This window comes from Lissotriton helveticus, chromosome 10 (assembly GCF_964261635.1).
Source record: "Lissotriton helveticus chromosome 10, aLisHel1.1, whole genome shotgun sequence".
NCBI lineage: Eukaryota > Metazoa > Chordata > Amphibia > Caudata > Salamandridae > Lissotriton > Lissotriton helveticus.
In genome coordinates this window covers 992,736,408-992,762,096 of record NC_136071.1, presented here as the reverse complement: position 1 = coordinate 992,762,096, position 25,689 = coordinate 992,736,408, and the positions used below count along the sequence as shown (strand labels likewise).

Sequence of the window (25,689 nt, the reverse complement as noted above, 5' to 3'; positions counted from 1 at the left end):
CTACCTCAGATCTCCATGATCAATGGTAGGACCTTTTACATAGTGCTGCTGCCTCTTTGCCTGCAACTCAGGAACTTCAGCCATCACAGAAGCGCTCACTACCCCCACCTCACTGACCACGGCTGCCCCAGAACTACTCCATTGCCTCCTGCTCAATGCCTGATAACTCTGTAAACACCACACTGAAATCTGGGACTTCATCACCACCCTTAACCCAGACATAATTTTCATCACAGAGACCTGGATAAACCCAACATCCACCCATTATGTTACCACCATGACGCCCAATGTCTACAAGATGATACACAAGACCACACCAACAAGCACGGAGGCTGAATCACCACCACCGAAGACGACCCAATCATAGACCACTTCAACTTCCAATGCTAAACCGACATCAGAACTACCATCGGAGGCACCCCACCTTCAGACCCTCAGGTCCATGCCCACTCTCCATCGACTCCAAGCGATGCATCTTCCTCTATGATCTCAACTTCCACCTCAACAACACCAACGTCGCAAACACGGCCAACCTCCGAGAAAGCATGAGCAACATCGCCTCACCCAACTGGTCACCAACCTTACACACAGTGTAGGACACGTGATCTTCACTGCCAGTGACAGAATCAAGTAGAGACATTCTACCGAACTCACCAGGACCAACCATGCCATTGTCCATTTCACCATCGCAGGATCCCCATGCACCACCACCAAGATTCCTAGCTCCTCCCACTGCAGCTGGAATAAAGTGACAGAGATCCAAGGGATGGCCGCCCACAACACCACCCATCCCAACTCTGCAACCAACCTTAAACAGGCTGTCAAGAGTTTTTCCACCTGGATCACCAGCTGTGCCAAAAGAGTCGCCCCTATCATACCAGCCAAAACTAGCAGATCTGCCAAACAAGCCAGTTGGTACACACCACACCAGAACTATTGAGATTTAAATGCAACTGCAAATGGCTAGAAAGAAGATGTTGCGTCATCAAAAATCCCATAGAACGAGCACCTTCAAATCAGCACTTAACAAATGCCACCAACAACTAAAAGACAGGAAAAGAAATGCCCTGGCAGACCACATCAAAGTCAACTCCAACCACAGCATGAAACTCTTCAGCATCGTCAGAGAGTTCTCCTTCCTATTAGCCACTGAGAACATGATCTCCCCTTCCCAAAAACTCTGCAACACCCTCGGCGGACTACTTCCACAACAAAATATTCACCATCTACAGAAACTTCAAACCCCAACCCACCGACCGCTATAACTTCCTCACACCAACAAGCGCCATCCAAACCCATCTGCTCACCACATGGGAACAGCTCACCAGACAGAGCACCACAACCATCAAGTACCCCATCCACTCTGGAGCACCCACTTACCCTTGCCTCACCCTCTTAAACTTCAGGAGCAATTAAATGAACTGCAAACTCACGTCCATTCTCAATGCGTTCCTCATAACAGCTGCCTTCCTCAATGGATGGAAAAACAGAGAGGTCAGACTCCTCTTCAAGAAATCCTGCCCTGACCCTACCAAACTCAAGAATTACCGCCCCCATCTCTCTGCTCCCTTTCCTCACCAAAGTCGTCGAGAAGGCCATCAACTGCCAACTCACCAAACACCTGGAAAAAACAACCTGCTAGACAACTCTGACTTTAGTTTCCATGCCAACCACAGCGCCATAACTGCCCTGATTCCTTCGACCGACGACATCAGAACCCTCATCAACCAGGGAGAAACCGCAGCCATGATCCTACTCAATCTCTCAGCAGTGAGCAATACTGTATACCACCAGACCCTCATAAAGAGACTGCACCACATTGGGTTCAAGGGAGACACCCTCTTATGAATAGCATCTTACCTCTGAAGGACAAACGCAGAGAATTAGCCTACCACCTTTCACCTAGGAACCTAAGTGAATCATATGCAGCATCCCTCAAGGTTCATCCCTCAGTGCCTCCCTGTTTCAAATACACATGACATCCTTGGCCAACATAATCAGAAACCAAGGCCTAAACATCATGTCCTTTGCAGATGACACCTAGGTCATTCTCTCACTCTCAGTAGACCCCTCCATAACAAGGACAAACTTCCACAACAGCACGACAAGTGTCGCAGACTGGATGAAAACGAACTGTCTGAAACTCAACACTGACCAGATGAAAGTGCTGACTTTTGGGAACAATGCCTTCCTGTGGAACGACACCTGATGACCCTCTGACCCACACAGACAGACCATGCCTGCAACCTTAGCATCATCCTGGAAAGGAAACTCTCTGTGAAATGCCAGATCAACACATTTTCCTCTGCCTGCTTCCGCAGGCTCTGAAAGATATTCCAATGGCACCCAATCAACACCAGGAAAAACGTCACAAAAGCCTAAGTCACCAGCTGGCCAGACAACGACAACACGCTCTACGCAGGAACCACCATCCAACTTCTAAAGATACTCCAGAAGATACAGAACTCTGCTGCCAGGCTCAACTTTGACCTCCACAAACAGGCCCACACCACCTCAATCAATCAATCAATCGACCAATAGGACATGTATACAGCGCACAACTACCTCCAACTGAGGTGTCCCAGTGCTTACAGCAGATCCAGTAGAAGAAGAAGGGAGGGAAGGGCTACGAGCGGGCAAACAACCAGGTCTTCAATGTTTTCCAAAATACTTGTTCAGTCTCTGCCTTACGAAGGTGGTCAGGCATGGTGTTCTACAAAGACGCAGTTCTCACTGAGAAAGCTGGACCACCGATCCTGGCTTTAGCAAAACAGGAGATCCTAAGAAGTTGCAGGAGATTGGATCTCAATGCCCTAGTCTGGTGATATTTACTGAGTCTCTGTCTAAGGTACGCAGGGCCCTTATCCCTGTAGGCTCCATAGGCGATGGTAAGCGCCTTACACTCTATCCTCCTTTGGACAGGCAGCCAATGGAGGCTCTGCAGGTGGGGAGAGATGCAGTGACGAAACAGCACATTTTTTTTTATTCCACCGTAGGGACAAGCACATTTCTAATGAGTCTGGCCGCAGCATTCTGAATAACTTGCAGTCTGTGGGTCAGATAAACTGGAAGACCCATGTATAGGCTATTTGCGTAATCTAACTTCGATGTAACCATAGCGTGGACCACAGTCTTCCTACAGTCCCTAGGTAGGAGATGCAGGAATCTCCGCAAGGCTTTTAATTTCCAGAAACAAGCCAAGGAGACTTGACAGATCTGGGCTTTGCAAGAGAGGTGCGAGTCAAATTTTAACCCGAGAAGCAGAATCCACTTGGATCGGTGAGGGGTTTAGCTCCGACGGCCACAAGAGATTGGAGGTAGGAGGCAAGGGTTGATTAAAAAAACAATACCTCCTTTTAGTCTGTATTTAATTTCAGGCAGCAATCCATCATCCAGGTTGGGATGTTGATCAAATATCTACAACAAGGAGCCCAGAGAGTACATCTGAGAGATATGGGTAGCCCTCCACTCATAAATCACATTAATCAACAAAACCCGTACCTCAAGGCAAAGGATATCGTATGTAGATACCTTTGGTTATCTACCCTACGGAGTGTATACATCACAAAACTTTCAATTAATCTGCAAAATAATATATTTCTTACTTATGGTTAATTGCCACAATTCAATGCCTTAACAAATGTCCTTTTCTATAAAAACTCCATTCCACTGGCAGTCCTTCTGATGAAAAAATAATAACTGGTGACTGATTATTTCAATCTCCCAACTCTGCTTCTGAATAGGCAGTGAACACCAATTCTTAGTGAATGTGAAAAAAAGTGTGAAAAAATGTGAGAGAGACAAGGTGACCCCTCATGGGCGAACCACCATAGGGGTAACTGGCAGGTAAGCCCACTGTTCTCATCATCGGTAGTCACCTTGTCTACAACAAAAACAGTGTCCAACAAAGAAAAAAATAAAACGGGTCGGTGTAAAGGAGTGGCAGGTAAGGCACACCTTTCACACGATACTTTATTATTCACTAGGAGTGAACTGTCAAATTAAAAATGTGTGCAGGTTGCTATTTATGCATACCCGTTTCACATGCCAACTTGTTTCATTGCCTGCAAATTTTTGGGCAAATTCTTCAGGGCTAGACAGGTCGTCACAGCACCAAAGTTGGACTAATCATTCTAGAAGGACTGTCAAATGGAAGAAGCAAAACACATCATGTCACCAGGGATTTTGCCTTTCTGCTCCCATTATACAAACACACAGTTGTGATGGACCATAATTATAATTACCCTCATACAGCTACTCTCTCTCATACCAGCCTATGAGGCAATGCTTATGTTGTCCAAGCTCCTTCTGTGAGCCCTTCTTTCCGGCTGACCCTGTGATCGTTGTATCTATCTGGACATTAAAAAAGAAAACAGGACATAGGAACTATGCTGCACAATACCTATATTTACAAAGAGGGGGGGAATATATGTACTGTCATCAGTGGGCCCTATAAGTGTATACAAAACAATGCAATTTCCGCAACATTTAAATTGCCGTATCTTGATTATGTGCCTAGCTTGAATTCTTTCAAAGCAACACCATTATCGATGTTTTTTAAATAGTGCCAAACTTCTTTGATTTCCTAGCGAGTACAAAACTCTAAGTAGCATGGTAAACCCAAACGATAGTCGATTCAACCACTGAGTGAGCTCCGTATTTATTTTTATCACCGATTCACTCAGCACACTTTCCTCCATCAATGCACCAAACCGGAGAAAAGTGCAATTCTAAAAAAGGCTTCTAAAACCAAAACCGCATTCATGAGTCACAACCCAGACGGGGTATCTCACATTTTCCCTGCCCCCCCCCTACTCCTCACCAGTATGGATCAAGGCGAGCGCACCATCTCATCCGGTTACCTGATGCTGTGCTCGCCAGTTTTTAATGACGGAGTTGTTCTCAGACGCGGTCACGTGGACAACGTGACCCGCATCTACTACGGCCGCCATTTTGGAACGGGACAATTTGACTTCCCGATCATATTAAAACACGTAGATTGGCTCCGTGTACGTGGGGAGGAAACTTCTGTATTTAATGAAATTACACTATTCAATTTCCTGGAAGTCAGCTCAGTCAAGGGTGCAACAATGTTGCCATACCCCTTGACAAACCTCCTGTAGTACCCCGTGAGTCCTAGAAAGGCTCTTACCTGTGTCTGAGTCTTTTGGGGTTCCCATGCCAGGATGGTATCAATCTTGGGTTGTAGGGGCGCCACCTGGCCGCTTCCTACCTGGTGACCCAAGTAAATCACAGAACCCTGCCCGATCTGGCACTTACTCGCCTTGATCGTGAAGTCTGCCTTGCCTAGTGCCATCAACACTTCCCAGAGGTGCTGCAGATGTTCTTCCCAACTGGCGCTGAACACTGCAATGTCATCCAGGTAGGCAGCACTGAAATCCTCCAGCCCGGCCAACATCTGGTTAACCAACCTCTGAAAGGTGGCAGGTGCATTATTCATCCCAAAGGGCATGACCCGAAATTGGTAGTGCCCATCTGGTTTGGAGAATGCTGACCTCTCCTTAGCCCCGTCAGTCAAGGCGATCTGCCAGTACCCAGACGTCAAATCAAACATGCTGAGGTACCGTGCAGCTCTTAACCGATCAATGAGCTCATCGCTCTGGGGATGGGGTATGCATCAGTCCTGGTGACTGAATTGAGCCCTCTGTAGTCCACACTGAACCGGAGTCCGGGTATGGCACCCGGCGAGACAGCCTTTGGGACCAAGACCACTGGGCTGACCCAAGGACTGTTTGAGGACTCATTGACCCCTAAAGCAAACATCTTGGAGATTTCCTCCTTAATGTAAGCTCTAACCTTGTCAGTCACTCTGTAAGCCTTGTGCTTCACAGGAGGACTGTCTCCAGTGTCCACATCATGGACGCACCACTCGGTGACACCGGGAACCAAGGAAAAAAGAACAGAGAATTGCCCCAACAGCAGGCGAGACCCATGATCATGCCTTTGAAGGTCCGGTTGAATCTTTCAACCAGCCCATCACCTTGTGGGTGGTAAGGAGTGGTGAACTTGTAGGTAACACCACACTCCTTCCAAAGAGACTTCATATAATAAGAAATGAAGTTTGTACCATGGTCAGACACCACCTCTCTGGGGAACCCCACACGGGAGAAGATACCCATCAGTGCACGTCCTACCACGGGGGCAGTCACTGTCCTGAGCGCAATGGCTTCCAGGTACCAGGTAGCATGAACCTCCAAGACCAGGAAAAACCTGCTGCCCATGGCTGTCTTGGGGTCCAGTGGCCCACAATGTCAATGCCCACCCGTTCAAAGGGGGTACTGACAACAGGGAAAGGTTGGAGAGGGGCATTGTGCCTCCTTCCACTTTTCCTGATTGCCTGGCAAGTTTGACAGGTCCTGCAATGAGTATCTGAACTCCACCGCATCTGGGGCCAATAAAAGTGGGAGAAAAGCCTTTCAAAGGTCTTGTTCTGCCCCAGATGACCAGCTAATGGAACATCATGAGCCAACCCCAGTAGGAAGGCACTGAAGCGCTGGGGTACCACCAGCACATGGGCTGACCCAGGCTCAGCAACCTTAGGCTCGCTATACAGGAGACCGTTCTCCCAGTAGATCCAATGTGATCCAGACTGATCACCTGCTGCCTGGTTTGTGGCCTGTTGCCTCAAACCCACAAGAGAAGGCACTTCTGCTGCTCTTCACAAAATTCCTCCCTGGAGGGATTCCCTTCTTGCTGCCAATGGGTCAGCTCAGGTAGGTTCCCCAGTTCAGAAACGTGCTCCCCTGTAGGTTCCAGGGTCTGCCTCCTCCTGGACCGTGGGAACAATGGGGGCTGGTTTTCCGTGCCCCCAACCTCTTCTCTTTAAGGCAGGTCCCTGGGCCATACTTTCAGGCTCCAGAGTCTTTTGAACACCCTTAGCTGCCAAAGACCAAGTGGTCACACATCCCCACTCAGGCAGACCCAACACCTCTCCACCTTAGCCCAAGGGGAGCTTTCTAAATTATTGCCTATCAGACAATCAACAGGCATGGATGGCCTCACAGCTACTTGAAGAGTACCAGAGACCCCCCACTCAAAGGGAACTTGAGCCACTTTGCAATGGCTCTCTGTGTTGTCAGCTGCAACAACTGGGAAGAATGCATGAGGGACTACCTGCTCTTCAGACACCAAGTGACACTTGACAGCTGTCACACTTGCTCCTGTGTCTCTCAGAGCCTCCACTCTATGGCCATCGATGGTCACCCACTGCCTGTATTTTTTAGTGTTATCAGGCAGCTGAGTTCTAGGGACCATCTCAAAGTCTCCTAATGAGACAAGGGACATTTCTGCGGGACCCCACCCACCTTGGGCACCCATCTCCTCCCCACCCAGGGCTATACTGTCCATCTGACTGGGTGGTGCACGGGGTGGCACATACTGACCCTTTTGGGCACACTGGGGATCATACCAACGGTGTCGCACCTGCTTACACTGAAAACAGGTAACAGACCCCCTCTGAACAGGATTACCTGTCAGGGGTCCTGACTTTTTCTCAGGGGGAGGCTGGGAACCCTTACTTTGGTTCCCTTGGGAATTACTTTGGGGACCTTTTTGGAACTCCCTCTGTTTACTCTTGTCCCCCCAACTCTTCTGCTGGGGGACCCGGCCCACCTTTAGCGGTGTCTCCCACAAGACGCTTGTGGACCCTGGTACTGACCCAGCGGTCCGGCTCTTCAGCAAGCTTTCTAGGGTTAGTCAACTTGCTATCAATAAGGTGCTGGCGTAGCTCTGGAAAACAATTAGCAGACAAGTGCTCCCTAGCAATCAAAACATAGAGCGCTTGAAAATTATCAACATTGCTACCCCTCACCCAACCATCCATAGCTCTGCAAAAGAAAGACATATATTCTACCCAAGTGGTTCCCTCCAGTTTCTTACAATTCCTGAACCTCTGTCTATAGAGTTCTACAGTTAACCCTTACCTTGTCATCAGTGCTTCTTTCATGTGGGCATAAGACATCCTATGAGCACTAGGCAAGTCTAACAAAGTATCCCTACCTTCGATTAAAAAGCGACCCCACAATCTTTCTCAGGGACCCGGTGGGCCAACATTATTATCTCATAGGCTGCAAACCACTGCCCAATATCTTCACCTATGTGGAAATCTTTGAAGATATCCTTGGGAATATGTACCCTGCCTTCTGAAGGCACAGATGGTGCGCTACCACCAGAGGTATTGATTTCTAAGCCATTGGCCTTGATTTCTAACTCCCTCGACATCCTCTCGTGCTCCATTCTCATTCTCTCTCTTTCCAAAGACAACCTGTTATTCTCTATTTCCCTCTGACTCTCCATCTTAAGTTTAGCCACCTCCAGCTTGAGTGCCCTATTTCTCTCCCTGTCTTCCAGCTCTCCCTGGGACAGGTCTTTGGAAGAGATACTGCAGCCAGGTGGGGACGGCACCCCTCCCCTGGCTGGAAACACTGGCCTATCAATTTGCCCATCTGCATCCCCAACTGACTCCACCACAAGGTCAGGGAAATTTCTAGCTTCTACCCAGGCCCTCAGCGCCATTTGGTAGTCTTCCTTTTTAGAAATGCCTGGTGCAGCAACTCTCAGTTTCCTGCAGAGATGCTTGAGCTGTTTCACAGTGTAGGTTTCCAACCTCTCTTCCAAAAATCAAGATCCATAGATGCAACAGATACTGGTTTACTCATGGTAGTTAGATTTTGGGAGTTTTCAGGAAAAACTAACAGTCCAAGTAAAAAGATTTTTAAAAAAGTATGTGGTTGTGTTTGGTCTGCACTCACTAGTAGTGTACATACCGCACATACCGAGTGCCGAGAGCCACGGGCAGGGACTGAACTGCACTTCTCAGCCTTCTGCAATCTTACAGAAGAATATTGTTTTGCGAGTATTGAAACTCTTGTCTTTGGAATTTTGACACTATGGAAACAGTTGTATTATACGCCGCATTTGTGTAAATAGCCTTGAGAAAGCCCCGGCACAACTCGCCAATAGGGGGCGAAACACGTGTCGTCTGTCTATGTCTCACATCACAACAATAAAGATGTCACACTGCAACTTGAAGTAGTCGTGTCCTCTATATGAGAATTTGAAAGAACGGGTATTCATCCCAATAAGCACAATACTGATTTTTCAAGGAGTACACACTCCCCCTTTCTCAAACTCACAGATCTCTCTATTCACCACCGGGCTGCCCCAGCCTGTCTCCTGAAATCCCCCTGCCCTGTCACTCACAAACCCAGACAAGGAAAACACAACCCAGCAGAGGCAGGCCTGGACAGTTAGGCGAGAAAATACATACTTTCTAAAAGTGGTATTTTCAAAAACAGAATATTAAAACCAACTTTACTACAAGATGTATTTCATTAGTCTGAGTTCAGGCATACTAAATTCGAATTTCTGCCATGTTCCCTGAGTCAGTTAGGATTATAAGAATGTAATAATTGAACTGCCCATTCCGGCCTATGGAGAACAGGTAGCCTTCAATAGTGAAAAACTAAAATGGCTGTAATCCACTATTAGAACATGCTACACACATCTGAGCATGTCCTACCTTATACTTACAATGCACCCTGCCCATGGGCCTACCATGGGGTGTCTGATATGAAGAAAGGTTTAGGAACCGGCAAATAGGTGCATTTGGCCAAGTCGACAATGCAGTGCTACACGACACACAGGTCTTGCAATGGCAGGCCTGAGACACACTTTAAAAGCTGCTTCCGTGGGTGGCACAACCCGTGCTGCAAACCCACCAGCAGCATTTGAGTTACAAGCCCTGGGAACACATGGTGCACTGTACTAGGGGCTGACAGATAAATCACATAAACCAATCATGGAATAACCAATTAGTACATAAATTTAACATAAGGAGCACCTGCACTGTGGCACTGATTAGAAGTGGCACAGTGCCCAAAGAATAAAACCAGCAAAAACATATCAAAACAGAGGAGGCAATCAGTCAAAATGGAGTGGAGACTCACGCCAATGATGCCAGGTCTAATAGCCATGTTTTGGGGAGTGAGCACGAGCACTTCAGCACTGGTTACCAGTGGTAAAGTGCACAGAGTCCTAAGACCAACAAAAATGAATTTGAAAAAACAGGAGGCATGAAGGCAAAAGGTTTGAGTTGACCCTGCAGAGAGAGCCAAGTTAAACAGTGTGTGTCTGAATAGAGGCACAGGTAAAGAGTATGAGAGTGCAAGGTGTTGGATTTAGGAAAGGAAGATAACCATCACAAGGTAAAATTAAAGTTTAATGTGCATATGATCTAATAATGAGTGAGGGCAAAGGTAGTTGCAAGAACTCTAGGTTGACTGGTGGATTGTGTAATAACAATTGGAAAGAGAATATTAGGGAAGTGAGTGCTTAATAGAGTATTAGAAGTAATGAGGTTGGCTCTGGGTTTTCGTAGGTTAGATGGCGTGAAAGTGAAGGATTAGTGTTGGAATGTTAAGGTGGAGAGATGAAGGTAAAGGTAAGGGTAATAGCATTGTTTGGTGCAGAGAGGATAGGTGTTTAATGGAGCGCAAGGTAGATGGTTGGAGTGGAGATTTCACATATATTGGCTGGTAAGTTCAGCATTGTTACAATTCAATCAGATGCAAGTAGTTCAGAGTGTGTAAAATTAAGGGTCAGAAGGGCCAACAGCAAGGCATCAACTTTTACAAACACAGCTATGTAGATTCTGATTTGCAAGGGTTGTCAGATTGACATGGGATAAAAGCTTACATATTTGGGGTTTGTTTATTTAGTGGTGGGTGCTAGAGATATTGGGTATCCACAAACTTGATTCATGGGTGCAGCATCACAGTAATGTGTATAGTAAACTCAACTAACTTGAACCAACATCTAACTGGTCTATTTAGCCTATCACTAGCATAGGGATTTGTTATGCTGTAGAAATCTCAGAAGTCTCAGCATTGGGTTTACCAAGAAGTGCTTATGCCACTGTTCGATAGAGTTCATAGACCCTACAGTAGTCAGTTTATGGGGTGTCACAAAGGTGGTGTGGTGACACTACTTAAAAGAAAGCACATAGCCCACAGTAGGGCATCTGTGGGGCCCACCTAGAAGTGGTGTTGTCAATTATTGGCAAAGGGCTGGCCCATAGATCACTTTAAGTATATGATAATTTGTGGAAACTATAGGTCTTACCATCATCAATGAAAACTTGTGTTAGGGTACCATTATTACAAGGAACTCTTTAACTGCAAAATCATTAGCTCAATATATTCCCCTTTCCAATGTTTCACAGTGGAGATCACACCCATGACACCTAAAACACTGAGGCTGAACTTTTACCATCATTTGGCAACAACATTGATGTTATTTCCTGGAAAAAAACCAGTCAAAAAACAAGTACATTATTACATTTCTTTCTACCCATAATAAGGACTAAAACTTCGATCTGATTTTAAGAAAGAAACACCATATATACATCTCTAACCCATTTAAAAGGCTAAGAGCCAGGTTTACAAACATTAGGAATGACGATTTCCTAATTACTATTCTCTTAATATATGAAACTATTTTGAGTTTCATTTGCTATTCATAGTGGGTCGCAAATAGACCTATCTTATGCATATTAATACAGTAGGTGGCAATTTGCGACCCATTAGGCCATTAGGAATCACAGCCATCACAGGGATGGTGGCCTGCTCAGGTCAGCAGACCACAATGTCTGCAGCTGCTTTTATTAAAACAATCTTTTTTTTAAATGCCGTCCATTTTTGTAAAGGAAAACGAAATCTTAAAAAAACATTTTAACATCCTCAAAGGGAAAGGACTCCTTCCCCTTTGTGAATGGGTTACCACCAATTCTAAAGTGGTAGTAAAGTATTACTGTTTTGCGACCGGACTTTGGTTGCAAAACATTAATACATACCATTCTGATTCGGTATTTGGAAGGGATATTAAAGTGTTCTTTGAGAGCAAACGCAAAGTGTGATAACAAGTTACCAAATCGCAACTTGCCTTTTGTAGATTGTAAAAAGCTGTTTATGGTCACCAGAATCGGGCCATTTGCGACCGCAAAAAAGCCTTGAACATCTGGCTGTTGAGCTCTTGCCATGCAAAATTAGAAAAGGTAATTGTAAATTCTAGAAAGATCAAACACATTGATAAACACTGACAAATCCCATGGGTTTGGCTATAATGTGGAAATGCAATCACGGGCATGCAAAAAATGCTAGCAGAATATGTGAACTGGGCTTACACTGCAGCTGTTTATTGTTTTATTCCCTAAGGTTCTAGTGCTGGTGGCATGCAAAACTGCAAGAACGTGTGTCTTTGACTGTATCTCTATTTGCATCTGTTAGCACAGTAAATACAGAGCTATTGACTTGCCCATGCTGGCTATTTCTTTTATTTGGGACACTATAATGTGTTTTTTTTCACTGTTTGATCATAGTAAAAGTGCTACATTAGGATAATATACATTAAGAAAGCTTAGCATAGTGTACACCCAGTCTTTCAATATCTGGGCCCCTACTGGATTTCCTCCTTCTCTCCATTGGGAGAGTCAGAGACAGGAATTAGTGACACTGAGTTAATGGGGCGACTGAGTTAAGCTCCCCAGAAAGGTGAATAAGATGCTGGACCAAGAATAGCAGTGTAGTTTAACAAACATTTTCCATGATTTTGGACAATTTAATAATATTGACCATGTGCTCTGAGCAAGCTGTAAATCTTAGGGAATCTGGGGCATATTACCAACACAGGCGATAAAATTATCGCTTGCTTTATCGGCAGAAAACTGCCGCTAAAGACGCTTTTGCGGCAGAAAACTGCCGCAAAAGCGGCTTTAGCGGCAGTTTTCTGCCGATAAAGCAAGCGATAATTTTATCGCCTGTGTTGGTAATATGCCCCCTGGTGTGGGAGAGGGTTGGGTGGGGAGCAAGGATAGCATCTGGGTAGTAGAGAGATCGAAGCCTCTCTGCTCCTCCCATGGTTCTGGAGGAGGTGGGCAAGGGCTGGGCTATGCCTCTGCCCACAGTAGCTACCCTGCTCCATCCATGGTTTTGCTGTGTGTGTTCCCCATCCAGAAAACTGGGTCAAATGTACTAAGATGCAGCAGTTTCGAGTCCAGAAACACTGGACCACTTGACATCGCCTGAAATAGTATCCTGCAGGGTAATGAGTGCCTATGTGAGGTACCTCATTTTGTTCTTGTGATTCACAAAATACAAACATATGTACATAAATTGCCTGTCTAGCGACACCACCAAAGAAAATGCTCACAATGATGCCTATTTTTTCCGTTTTCAGGGATATACCATCGGAAGAGCAGGTGAAAATCTTACAATGAGACTACGATTGTTATCATTCAAAGCATTGCTTCGACAGGTCTGTATAATATATACAATTAAATTACACTTTTCAAACATCAAATATTTGTAACATCAAAAAATATGTGTTCCTTTCCAAAACGCGAATGAACTTTAGAGGTTAACATACATCTCAACAAAACACGCCTTGCCAAGGCTGGGAATATGTTGTGGTAATACATTTTTTGCCGGTAATGTAAATCAATAGAAACAATATTCAACTGGTCAGGAAATTCCTTTGCCATGGTCATATGCCTTTAAATTCAAACTGTAATAAGTGGCGTTCTTTCTGAATTTGTGAATACAAATAGCGACTTAGATTGATATCTGATTATGGTGCCGGCAAAGCTTCTGCATGCTCATATATGAAACATTTATAAGTATAAGGGTGCAACTCATCTGAAGATGAACCCCTAGTTTATTTGCAGGAATAACAATTATCCTTCATGTTTCTTAAGTATTTTTTATTGTTTTGCTCACACATGCTGCATTGCAAAGATTACAGAGAATACCTAGGCAGACCAAAAGGACCTCAAAACTCCCACTCCTCACACAAATAGTCATTTGGGTGTGCGCGCCAGCAAAGCAGAATCGTGTACGATCTGCTACTGAAATGTACTCAATCAATCCATAGTTTCGTTTAGTTTAACATCAACAGCCATAAAACCAAAACAGCATCATTTATTTGATCATATCACAGTAATGAAAATCATCAATGCAATTGGCACCAAAGTGGCATTGAACCGTATAATACAAGGTATTGAGGATACTCTGGGCCATTTCTTCCTATTAAACTCTGGTCAATAGGCCTTAATAGTAGCCTGAGAAGAAAAGGGGTTAACAAAAATGTAAATCTTAAAGTACAGTGTGATCATTAAGACCACACAATATAATTCTGAGTCAGTAACTTGAAGTTAAAAGGTTTATTACAAACTCAAAGCCAGACTGATATATATCAATCTCAAGAACAATCTATAAAAGTATAAGATCATCAAAGGAAGAACAAAGGGCCCGATTCACAGACTAACTTAAGACAAATTCCTAAACTTACTACCATTTTGTTATTCACAGAAGGCACTTACTCATTTTGGTATTCACAGAAGGCACTTACTCATTATAGTATTCAGTGCTATGCGCGGGATTGCACTATCCCCGAGAAGTATTCTTATCTCCGATTCTATAGCTCGAAAATACCTAGGAGGCATTGGGTAAATGATACCTGGTAAATATATGCAGCACCTTATGTAAAGTGTTTTAATTATATTGTTGATTACATAAAGTCTTTAGTTTTGGTGTTTAGATTTACCTGCTTTTAAATGTATAGTTCGAGTATGCATGGGAAAGACGGAAGTGGAAGAGGCCATTAAGGTCCATGTGAGTCCAAAATAAAACCTTCAACATGCAGCTGAAAATTGCACACATAAAAAACGGATTTGGTCATTGAAGAGGTAGAATTGTTAATTAATGTGGGCAAACTCTAGAAGGCAATCCTATGGGCACATACTTTACGCACCAACCCCTTGCACTGCGAAGAAAGGGATTTAACCCTGACATTGTGTCAATACATCTTGCTCCATGTTGAACAGTTAGTACACCAGTTTTGTCAAAATTAATCCAAACATTTAATCAAATTGCTCAAAATCACTGCGAGGACAGCGAGATTCCTCCATAGTTTTTCCACTGCCTTCAGCGTGCCCAATTGAAGCATGTAGAGGTAAACAGTTCATATTCCATCACTTCACAGAATTCTAACAAATGCATTTCGGCCTCTCTTTAGACCTTCATCAGGGATAACTTGAATGCCGCAGTCGGAAACTTCACCACCTCCACTGCTTATCTACCATGACTGCGTGTTCTCTCTTCGTCACGTAAACTATCCTCGCAGTGATTTGACACAATGTCAGCGTTAAATCCCTTTCTTTACAGTACAACGGGTTGGTACATAAAGTATGTGCCCATTGGATTGCTTTTCAAATATCCGTGAGTGGGATAGTTCACGGCTCCTGTGTGCACGCATCCATTGACACAAAATTAAAAAGAACATAAGGAAAGGTGTGCATTCTGCATCTACCAGAATTCTTGTACTTCAAACTCTAGAAGGGCAACTCAAACATAATACACTTCTTCAATAAACCTGATAAAGATATTGCATCCTTACTGTCCCTCTGTAGTGTTTCTCTGCTAAAAATACACCTGAGTCTTGTAAACCTTTTAATTACCCAATCTTGTGTAACAACAGAATCTCTGTTCTACAAAATCTGGAGGTCACTTAATTCATTATTCAGAATAAATCGCTTGACTTCTGTGACATTGGTGCTTCCACCTACCCTAATAATTCCATACTGCAAAATATTCTTGACACTTTAAATGCACTCAAAGATGAGGTAGCCCAACTTAAAATGTTATTCCTGAATGTCTTACCGTCAGATCAGAGCATTCCCTGCAGGGCTACGTCAATGGAGGCGTGCCACTGTGCCATCAAAGCATCCAATAATCAATCAACAATGACAGAGGCATGACCTGCTCAATTGTTTTGAACCATTGTCCCAATATCAGATCTCCCTCATGTATTCCCCCACCCCCACATATAAATTTCCATCTTGGGAGGGAGAAGCCTGTGCTCCCTAATGGCGTTAAATTGATAGGAAAGTGGCCAATGAACGGCTATTCACCTTTACCTCCGCTCAGCGTGGGCGAAACACCAGCTCGGACTTCCATCCACAAGCCTTTCCACCGAGGCTTTGAAATGGACCATTGGTTTTCCAAATTTACACTGCCTTCTGTCTCCCAAGACCATAAGGGTGCAAAGGTGTCTATGATTAATGTTCCAAAACGCAGGCTTAGGGCTTTTGAAGATGGTAACTCCCTTGTTAACAAGGTCATTCATTGGATTAAAAATCAGGGTGGCTGTACTTATATTATCCAATCTGGCATTATTCCTGCTCACAGGATATTGACTACCGATATCCCTCTAGATTACATTTATTTATTTGTTGATGACCATTTAGTCCAGGTCATAGTAAGCATGGACACTAGGTCTATAACTCCTTCTTGCACCCCAATTATATTCAAGCCCAGCATTTCCCCAAAATTATATCAGACCCTCCTACCCATTTTTCTTCTCCTTGCAATTTAAATTCATCATTAGTGGAAGATAGGTATTTTGCTTCTTACTTACCTTCCAGTGACCAACTAATGGGACCCCAATCTTACAACTCACGGTTTGCCAAGGAACTCTCTAAATCTAGCAAGTTTTCAACCACATTCATGCCACCTCTTTGACAACCTCTAGTGGGCTCTTGATGAAATAGATTGATACCCTCTACCTGAGCCTACTGTTAACTCAATCATTGACTGTCCTACTTTTATTCATAACATTTCTCCCAAGCTACCTGATACATGCACTGATGTCACTGCAGATCCTTTGATGTGAAATGGGGACATTTGTATACTTTCATGGAATGTTGCAGGGGTCTCCAGCAAAACTGTGGATCCTACCTGGAACAGTTTATAGGCTCTTTTTATATAGTCCTTATTCAAGAATCTTGTGCAGTTTCCACACTGCATAAAGTGGAGCAAACCACTTATTGTAATAATACAATTCTAGCCACTATCGATAGACCCCCAGGCTTGAAATATTGTTGATTAGCCACATTAAAAAATGGATATTCCTTCCTTTGACATCTTGGGGCTAAACATTACGCCTTGCAATGTGAGCTCCATTGACATCTTGAATATCTATAATTGTTCGGTCCCTAAAATGAGAGTCCCCTATGCTAGCCAGGTTAGAAAATGTCCTTTCATCAATTAATAATTCTATGTCCCCGATCTTCGCAGGAGACTTTAATATCATATAAAAACCCATAGAGTTTATTACATCTATTATCCAAAGTGAAGACAAAATCTTGGGTGTTCCATCTTCGGAGTCGGAACGTATTAAAATGTGTAGTATGGCCGCTTCACAGCTCACCTCACTAACCCTTTCTTTCGGACTGAGGGCATGCAATGGGAGGTTAATGTCTGGTTGATCTAGGGCTTTCACATTCAATAGAGGTGACAAGAAAACTCAAATTGATTATTGTATCTTAGATTCTAGAATATGGGGTGAGCTATGTGATTTTTAGGTATTACCCAGAGGTGACAGCAATGATAACACATTAGATCTAACTCTTTCTGATAACCTTCTTTGTGACTTGTCCACCTCTTTGGTGAACACCCAATTTAGGGCCAATGTTACCAACAACAGTACGGATATTAAGTGGGCATCTATAGCCAATAACCCGGGTTTGTTGTCCAAATTTATACTATTTTTTCTTCTATTTTTGCACCATTGAATACTGTATTTTTCCAAACAAGTTAGTAATGGACATTCACCTTTCTCTTTTAAAGTCTGTTAAAGACTTATTATAAAGGCCATCTTGACAAATTTCGAGTAAAGTGCTGAAAACACCTCCTTTGTATGATAAAGATTGCAGTCGGGCTAAAACGTGACCTATGTAGGCAATTAAATCCCTTAATCCTGCTTCTGTTCTAGATGCTAGACAACCTTATAAACAAACTCTCAGAGCCAAGCAGAACAGTGGGATGAAACCATTTGACTGGATCTGTTAGACACTGCCTTAGGCAGGAATGAGGCTGTGTTCTGGCTGATCCTGTTCTGTGTTAGCATCGGGGCTAGCTCTTCCACCAATCACTTTATTCCCTCACATATTTGGGAAAAACACTTTTGAAGCTTTATTTTGATATGCAACCCACACCCAGTCAACAGATCTGGGTTTAATCCATCACTTTTCTTTAGCCCACTCTGCCACCCAGTGGGTGTGAGTGTTTGATTGTTTCAGATGCTCCGTCCATCACCACCCCTCTTTGTACCGCTTTGTTCGCCATAAGTTGGCAGGGTATGCTCAGACGTTGAGTCCCTTGCTCACTTTGCCACTGGATTCAAGCAAGCCTGGCTGAAGACGGCTGAAATGCCAGAAACCGGTCTTAGGAAGCTTGATTCTGGTCCAGGGAAGGCATGGCTTGGCAGTTCGGGCTGGACTGTTCCCATGAGGCAAAGGGTCAGACTGATTTGCATATGGCCATGTCTGAACTGGGGTGGCAGAGTGGGCTAATGAACGGTGATGGATTAAACCCAGATCTGTTGACTGGGTGTGAGTGTTTGATTGGTTCAGATGCTCCGTCCATCACAACCCCCTTTTGTACCGAGTGATATTTACAAGCACAGGTAAAGCCACCCTGCAGGACTTTACCTGTGCTTGTAAATATTGCCCCTTTTCACGCAACACTTTTCCTGTTAGGAGTGTGACATGGGTGTTTATGTGGCTGTTCTGAAAAGTTTCAGTGCCCCGTACATCATCTCCTTGTGTTTGCATTGTTCGCCTAAGTTGGCAGGGTATGCCAAGACGTGGGTCCCCTGCTCACTTTGCCACTGGATGCAAGCTAGTCTATTAGTCTGGCTAATGAGGGCTGTTACCACGAAACCGGTCACAAAATACCTGTTTCGGGTCTAGGGAAGACATGGCCTGGCAGTTTGGGCTGGACTTTTCCCATGAGGCATAGGGTCAAGACTGATTTGCATATAGATATAGCTTTGTCTGAACTGTCTGAACACCAGATGCATTTACGAGGAATCGTCAATCTGGAAATTTGTCAGGAAGCTACGCCACCCTATAGGTAGCGTAGTGAGGTGTAACAAGAAAAAATGATGGTTTCATTACTCCTAGTTTTTTTCCTCTTTCAATGTGTGCTCCATTCTACAGCACACATTGAAAGAGGAAATCACCTAAAATTATTGTTTTTGAGCAGGAAGGCACCCCTTCCTGCACAAAAACAATCACCCCACGACACAGGCATCCTTGCACCATGAAGCAAGGGTGCCTGCACCAGCGCATAGCAGCAGTTTGTGCTACAGCGCAGGGGGAAGCACAGAGATGCGACACATTGTTGTAAATATGAAGCATCCCTGTGCTTTGAAACTAACGCAGAGCAGCACAACAAAATGACTTGCCTCACCGTGCTGCATTCGTTTCTTGCAAATCTGCCCCTGTGTATTTGAATTTGGCTTCTCTGAGGTCTCAGTGATGGACCTCCATTAAGTCTGGGTAATCTTTGTATGTACATTTTATGTTTAATTATGCCTTATTTATAAGTCGTGAGATGCTGACTATAACTTGCTGATGAGAATCTCAAATATGCTGGAAAATGCACCTTTACACTTTCCCATGTCAATAAATATTTCTGTACTGGTGACTCAAGCAGTGATATACGGTCGGGCTGAATCTACTGCCCAGGCAGTGCCTTATTTGCACATAGTTCATCAGTTGTGAGTGTCTTAGACCAAAATTAGAATGAATGTTCTCAAATGGTTTCACTGTGTCCCCCAGGTAGAGGTCACTCAATGTTCTGATCTCACATCTATCCCATGATGGTCATTTAATCACCTCCCATCCAATTGTGATGCAAGTGTTGGACCACACTGGTGCATCTAGATGTAGGTGACCATTCATTGGAAGTTATATCCAGGTTGCCAGCTTTGTCTGCTTAGGTAAGCAGGGAGGGCGATCTGTGGTAATAAAAGAAGAAACATGCACTTATACCCACATCAGTCACTCTGTATATCATCCAAAAGATATACTAATTTATATAAGTGGTGTTCAAGATGGTATAGGTACATGTCTAGTAGACAGAATCATTCTGCCATTGTATCAGCATGCAGTTTAGAAAGTTTAAGCCTAGGTTTCCTGCCCGCCCATATAAAGTATTTAATATATATGTTTAGGATGAGTGGTACAATTTTAGGGATCTGGGCTAGATGTACAAAGCTATTTAGCATATCTTGAGGGACCAAATCACGATTTCCAGCTATTAAGAAATGCTAAATAGCCTTATGGCATGTATAAAGGCCTATATGGTCGCAAAATGCAATTTCTACCCAGTAGAAATCACATTTTGTGATTCCCTAAATAGGCAATTGTAAATAGGGGTTACCTATTTGTGATTCCCTAAGCACATGTACAAAGCATTTCCTAAATCTATAATGGGCATCTAGGAAATGCTATTACCATTGACTCCAAGTCAATGGTAACCATCGCAATTTTGAAAATTTACCTAAAATGCATTTTTTCCAGTGCCATAGAACCCCCAATGGCAATTGGGCATTCAACACAAGCACCATTAATTTGTCCCCTTTATTTAGGGGGCATAGGCCCAGATGCATCAAAGGAAAATCTGGTCGCAAAGGGGCAGATTCTCAGAATCTGCCCCTTTGCGACCGGTATTTTTGCATTTGGGATGTCTCATCCCAAAAGCAAAAATCACAATTTAAGGAATCTCTAAATTGAGATTCCTTAAATTGCGATTGCATTTAAGAATTCCCAAATTGAGATTCCTTAAATGCAATGCAATAAAGTTAAACAATTAGCGATTTCGCTAATAGGGGGAGCAAATTACCATGAAGTTGAACTACATGGTAATTTGCAGAAACTTTGAAAAATGCCCCCTTAGGGCATGTGTGTGCGCAACATATATGCACAGATTAATTTCAGGGGTGAATAGGGTGTCCTTTGGACACCCCTGCACCCTTGAAATTGCATTCTCAATTTGCCATTCGCTAATTGCTAATCGCAAATTGAGAATGTCTTCCCATTCATTCCTATGGGCCTCTAGGCCCATAGGAATGAATGGGGAGGTACTCCTTAATTGCGACTCACAATTTGCGAGTCGCAATTAAGGAAAATTAAGAAATCACAATTATTTTAGCGATTTCTTCATGCATAGCATTTTGCTATTCCTTATTAGCGAATCCTTATTTTTCGCTAATAAGGAATCGCAAAATGGATGCTTGATGCATCTGGGGGATAGACCTATAGATAGGAATGCTTTCGCATTTGATGGCGCGTGATTACCAGTTCAGATCACTATACTCACCTGGGCCCATACACATTCACACTTTGAACCAGTATTCAAATTCTACCTGCCTATCAGAAGTTTATTCACTCTATTATGATTTATACCATGTACCATGACTTACCAAATCCTTGTCACTTATACTCTAATTCCTAGGTCTAATGGATCAAAAGGTGTTAGAATAATAGATATAGCATAACATTTACTTTTTCATGGAAATAACCACAGAATCTGGAAAGTTTTAAAAACTTTATCCATGCAATATTTTGTGAGTAAAGTACCAAACCAGAGAGATTAAAGACATTTCAAGTAAGAATAGAAATATTACAGCAAAAATCTTATGAGACCTTGCAATTTTACTTCTAGACATTGGTACCTGGGAAGGGTGAGAAAAGGAAACGGTACAAAGACATACACCACAGATTGATATATACCTAGAATGGTCCGAGGACCAACCCCTGGCCAAGGGCTGGGACAAGAAAGCAAGAAAGGGCTCCTGACTAATCAGATGCCAACATGTTAAGCCCGGTGCAGGACAGGACAGTTAACCTCGGCTAAGTGTAACACCAGCGTCACACCCTTCTCTGCAGCTACTCTCAATCCTTTCTGGATGACTGAGTCTTCTCCCTCAGCAATCTCCTGATTCTTCTTTCGGAGTGCTCAACCAGCCCTCTGAGGTCTATGGCATCCACGATTGTTCTCTAACATACGTTGGGTCATTGACAGGTCTGTGTCAAGTCGGACAATCTAACTGAAAAAACCTACCTTAATTATACTATTTTCCAGGGTTTGTACCACCACCAAATGGTGAGAATTTGTGTATTTCATTCATTTGATTGGACAAAAAGACAAGGAAAGGTCATCACACCATACTAGTATGAGATCATTTCTATTTGATGTAATTGATCAATGTTCCCACCCATAATTTACTTTCCCATGAATTTTATTCCACCCAGCAATATTTAGTTTCAATTCATATACAATGTATTAAACGCAGTCAGTTTTTGTTCCCTTCGTCGGGTTAAAGGGTGCGGTTCAGAAGCACATCACGGGTAAAACGAGCTTTGGCAGCCTTTCAATGACAGAGCTTCAAGGTTTTCAGTGTTCGTTTGTGCAGGCGTGCTAATTCAAGATGGAGTTCTGCAGTACCCTTCAGGCCCAAATACGAGCTAATAATAAAGTCAAAGAGAGACATGTTAGAATACGAAAATAAATTAATGCACTGTATACCACTTATTTCTACTCTAACTCCATTACTTTATTTTAACTATAGTATTAGTAGTTAAGCAGGACATACAAAGTTTAGTTTGAGCAGAAGCATGTGCAATAGTATGTGAAGTTTGAAGCGGCCATCTTAGACATTACTGCGCAGCTGCAAAGAATTTCCACCAAAAGCATAGATACGTCACACCACGTAAATGTAGTAGACGCATGCGCAGAAAGGTTCCTGCGTTGTTGGCAGCCATATTATATCAAGGCACTCGAGTTACTGGTTAGTAAAGCACATAGTAAAGCTTCCCCTAGATACTGAAATGTTGTGTAATGCAATTATTAGTACCCACAAAATATGTTGATTAATACGTTACATGTTATTTCGAGAGGACTGAGTCAAAGCAAGTATCTTTACATATGAAACCTTGCTCCCTCACATTCTCAAAATTGCTATTTCCTTTTAAGAAATCACATATTAGGAAATGCAAAACCATTCATAACTTTGGTCCTTAGGCCCATAGGAACGAATGGATTTGCATTTCCTAAATAGAGATCTCCCAGTAGCGACTTTGGGGCACATGCATCATTGAAAATTGCATTCGCAAATGGTGCGAATTGCAAAAATCGGCCGTTTGCGAATGCAATTTGAACTTTTGGGATGCATCATAATTTTTGTACTTTTCTCAATTTAAGAAATCGCGAAATTGCAATTTCTTAAATTACAATTGCATTTAAGGAATCTCAAATTGAGATTCCTTAAATGCAATGCATCAAACTTAAAAAAAATGAGCAATTTCGCTAATAAGGGAAGCAAATTCCGGAGGTTCCGGAGGCTACTTAAGACCCACCTGTTCCCCGCTTAATGCTGCTTCTTTTCTAGTCTTACCCTCCTGATTTATGAACAAGCGCTGGGATGCCCGAGGGTAACCGCGCGCTATACAAAATTCCAAATCATAATAATAATAATAATAAATTACCATGAAGTTGACGTTCATGGTAATTTGCGAAAACGTAGAAAAATTCACTAAAGTGCATTTTTCAAAGTTCCATTTTACACACACACATGCCCTTGGGGCATGTGTGTGTGCAAGATGTACTTATAGGCAGATTTCAGGGGTCCTTTTGACACCCTCGCACCCTTGAAATTGCATTCTTAATTTGCGATTATCTAATTGAGAATATATCAAATTGAGAATGTCTAGGCCCATAGGAATGAATGGGGAGGTATTCCTTAATTGCGATTCTCTAATTGATTTTAAGAAATCGCTATTTTTTTTGCGATTTCTTCATGCATAGCCTTTTGCAATTCCTTATTAGCGAATCCTTATTTTTCGCTAATAAGGAATCGCAAATGGCATTGTTGATGCATGTGGGCATTTTACTCTGTAGTAATCGCTATTCTGTACATTCTATTTTGCATTTTCTGAATAGCGATTTCTTAAGATCCACTATTAAGAAAAGGCACAATTGGAATTTCGTACAATTAGATTTAAGAGCAGTAGCCTTACCAAAACATAATAACAACTCACTGGCAGTCAACATTTTTGCCAGTTGTACTCTGACCTACAACAAACGTTTTGAGGAAGTTGTTATGAGTTTGGACCAATATGGACTGTAGATTGTCTATTTCCATGTTTTGTTGATCTCTGTGAATGAGACTGCCCAAATAGTTCAATTTGGAGGCCTTTGATCTGAACCTATAATGGTTAGCTTTATGTCTGGTCATACATTTAGTTATAGGGAGTGCTTTACTCTTGTTCCAGTTAATTCTATATCCTTCAAATACAGTGAAGGAGTTAATCAGGGACATAAGATGTGGTATCAACATATCAGGATCTCTGAGTTGCAGATGACATTGTCAGCATATAAAATGGCTTTTTGTCTGTCCTGCTGTTGTCTCTATTCCCTGTATTTAGTCTGTTTGTCCAATAACAGCTGCTAAGCATTCTAATGCCAATAGAAACAGAAGCAGGAACTGGGGTGCTCCTGTCTTGTCCCACAATGTGTCGGGAAGTCCTGAAATACATGTCCTCTGAAGCCTACTTGAGCAATTCAGTCTGTATATAGCTATTCTATTTTAGCCACGGAAATTGGACGCATCCCTTTTCTTTCAAACGTACAAAATAAATGCTTTTTCAGCATCCAATGACAGCAGTATCTACTTATCTGTGTCCTTTCTAACCTGCCATAAGACATTGATCAACAATCACATGTGGTTTCATATCAGTGAGGATGGCAATTAGCACACTGGGTAGGATCATTATCTGCCTTCTGTGGCACTTGGTGGTTGGGTATCTGGTTGCAGCTACACTGACAACATTGAACAACTCCATGCCAGTACTAGCAGTCAGAGGTTTTAATTTGCTGCCTCAGTAGACATTCCTTTGCACTTCAAGCTTTCTTTAAACTCTTGCTGTGGTTTTCTCACTTGTGGTAAAGAATAGCTGTAAATTCTCATTGGTTTGCATTTGTCCTACTTTGTGCATTTATCAATATCTAAAAGGCTGCTATGTCATCAGTGCTCACATTACGACTTTCCTAAAAATACGTTTTAGTGATTACAAAGTAGCGATTTATTATGATTATATTCAATCTTCTACTACTTCATGACTTTTTCCTCTATGCATAATTAAAAAAGCAGCTGCTTTTGGAACTCATCGAATTTTTATATTGGACCCACGCTCACATAAATCATTAATGTTTACAAACATATGAGTATGCTTTGAGGTTTTCCCACCCTCAAAATTTAAAATATTTACTCAAATCATTAGAGGAAATCTGAAATTAGTGCATTTATGTTTTTTTAAAATATCTAGGGGATGGGGAGACATACGCCTAACATTGCCCTAACTCTAAAAAGGCACAACTCATCTTAAATACTTGCTGTAAGTACCAGTCATTTTTATTTGTAAGTAAGGCACTTTCCCTGTTCAGAATAGCTATGATTCACATGGCCAAACAAGAGAGTAAAAAAACTAAAAATACATCATTTAAACAAGGGTAAGCCCCTCAAAGACATTTCCCGTGGCACGGTATAAGCAGAGAGGATTTTCCTGAATCAGTGTGCCAATATTTGATATTTGTGGCGTGTATCTAATAACACACTGAATTACCAAAGGTTTACCTGTACTTAAGAGAATGTTAAGTGTGCTATCAGTAGGATTTAGAAGTGCATATTTATTGTGAACCTTAACATATTAATCTAAACGTATAAACACATTTATTCAAAATAAAATCACAACAGAGTGGTGAAATT

The 25,689-nt window shown here is 42.8% G+C and overlaps 1 protein-coding gene across 8 annotated transcripts in view; it reads left to right on the top strand.

Annotated features, from left to right (window-relative positions):
* Positions 1-25,689, top strand: part of LOC144784710 (ATP-dependent translocase ABCB1-like) — a 1,064,270-nt gene that overhangs the window by 810,709 nt on the left and 227,872 nt on the right. For all 8 annotated transcript variants that reach the window (XM_078663665.1, XM_078663668.1, XM_078663666.1 and 5 more), the window contains one exon: positions 13,255-13,332. In XM_078663665.1, coding sequence (XP_078519791.1) covers positions 13,255-13,332 — 78 coding nt within the window. The remainder of the gene's footprint in view (positions 1-13,254; positions 13,333-25,689) is intronic.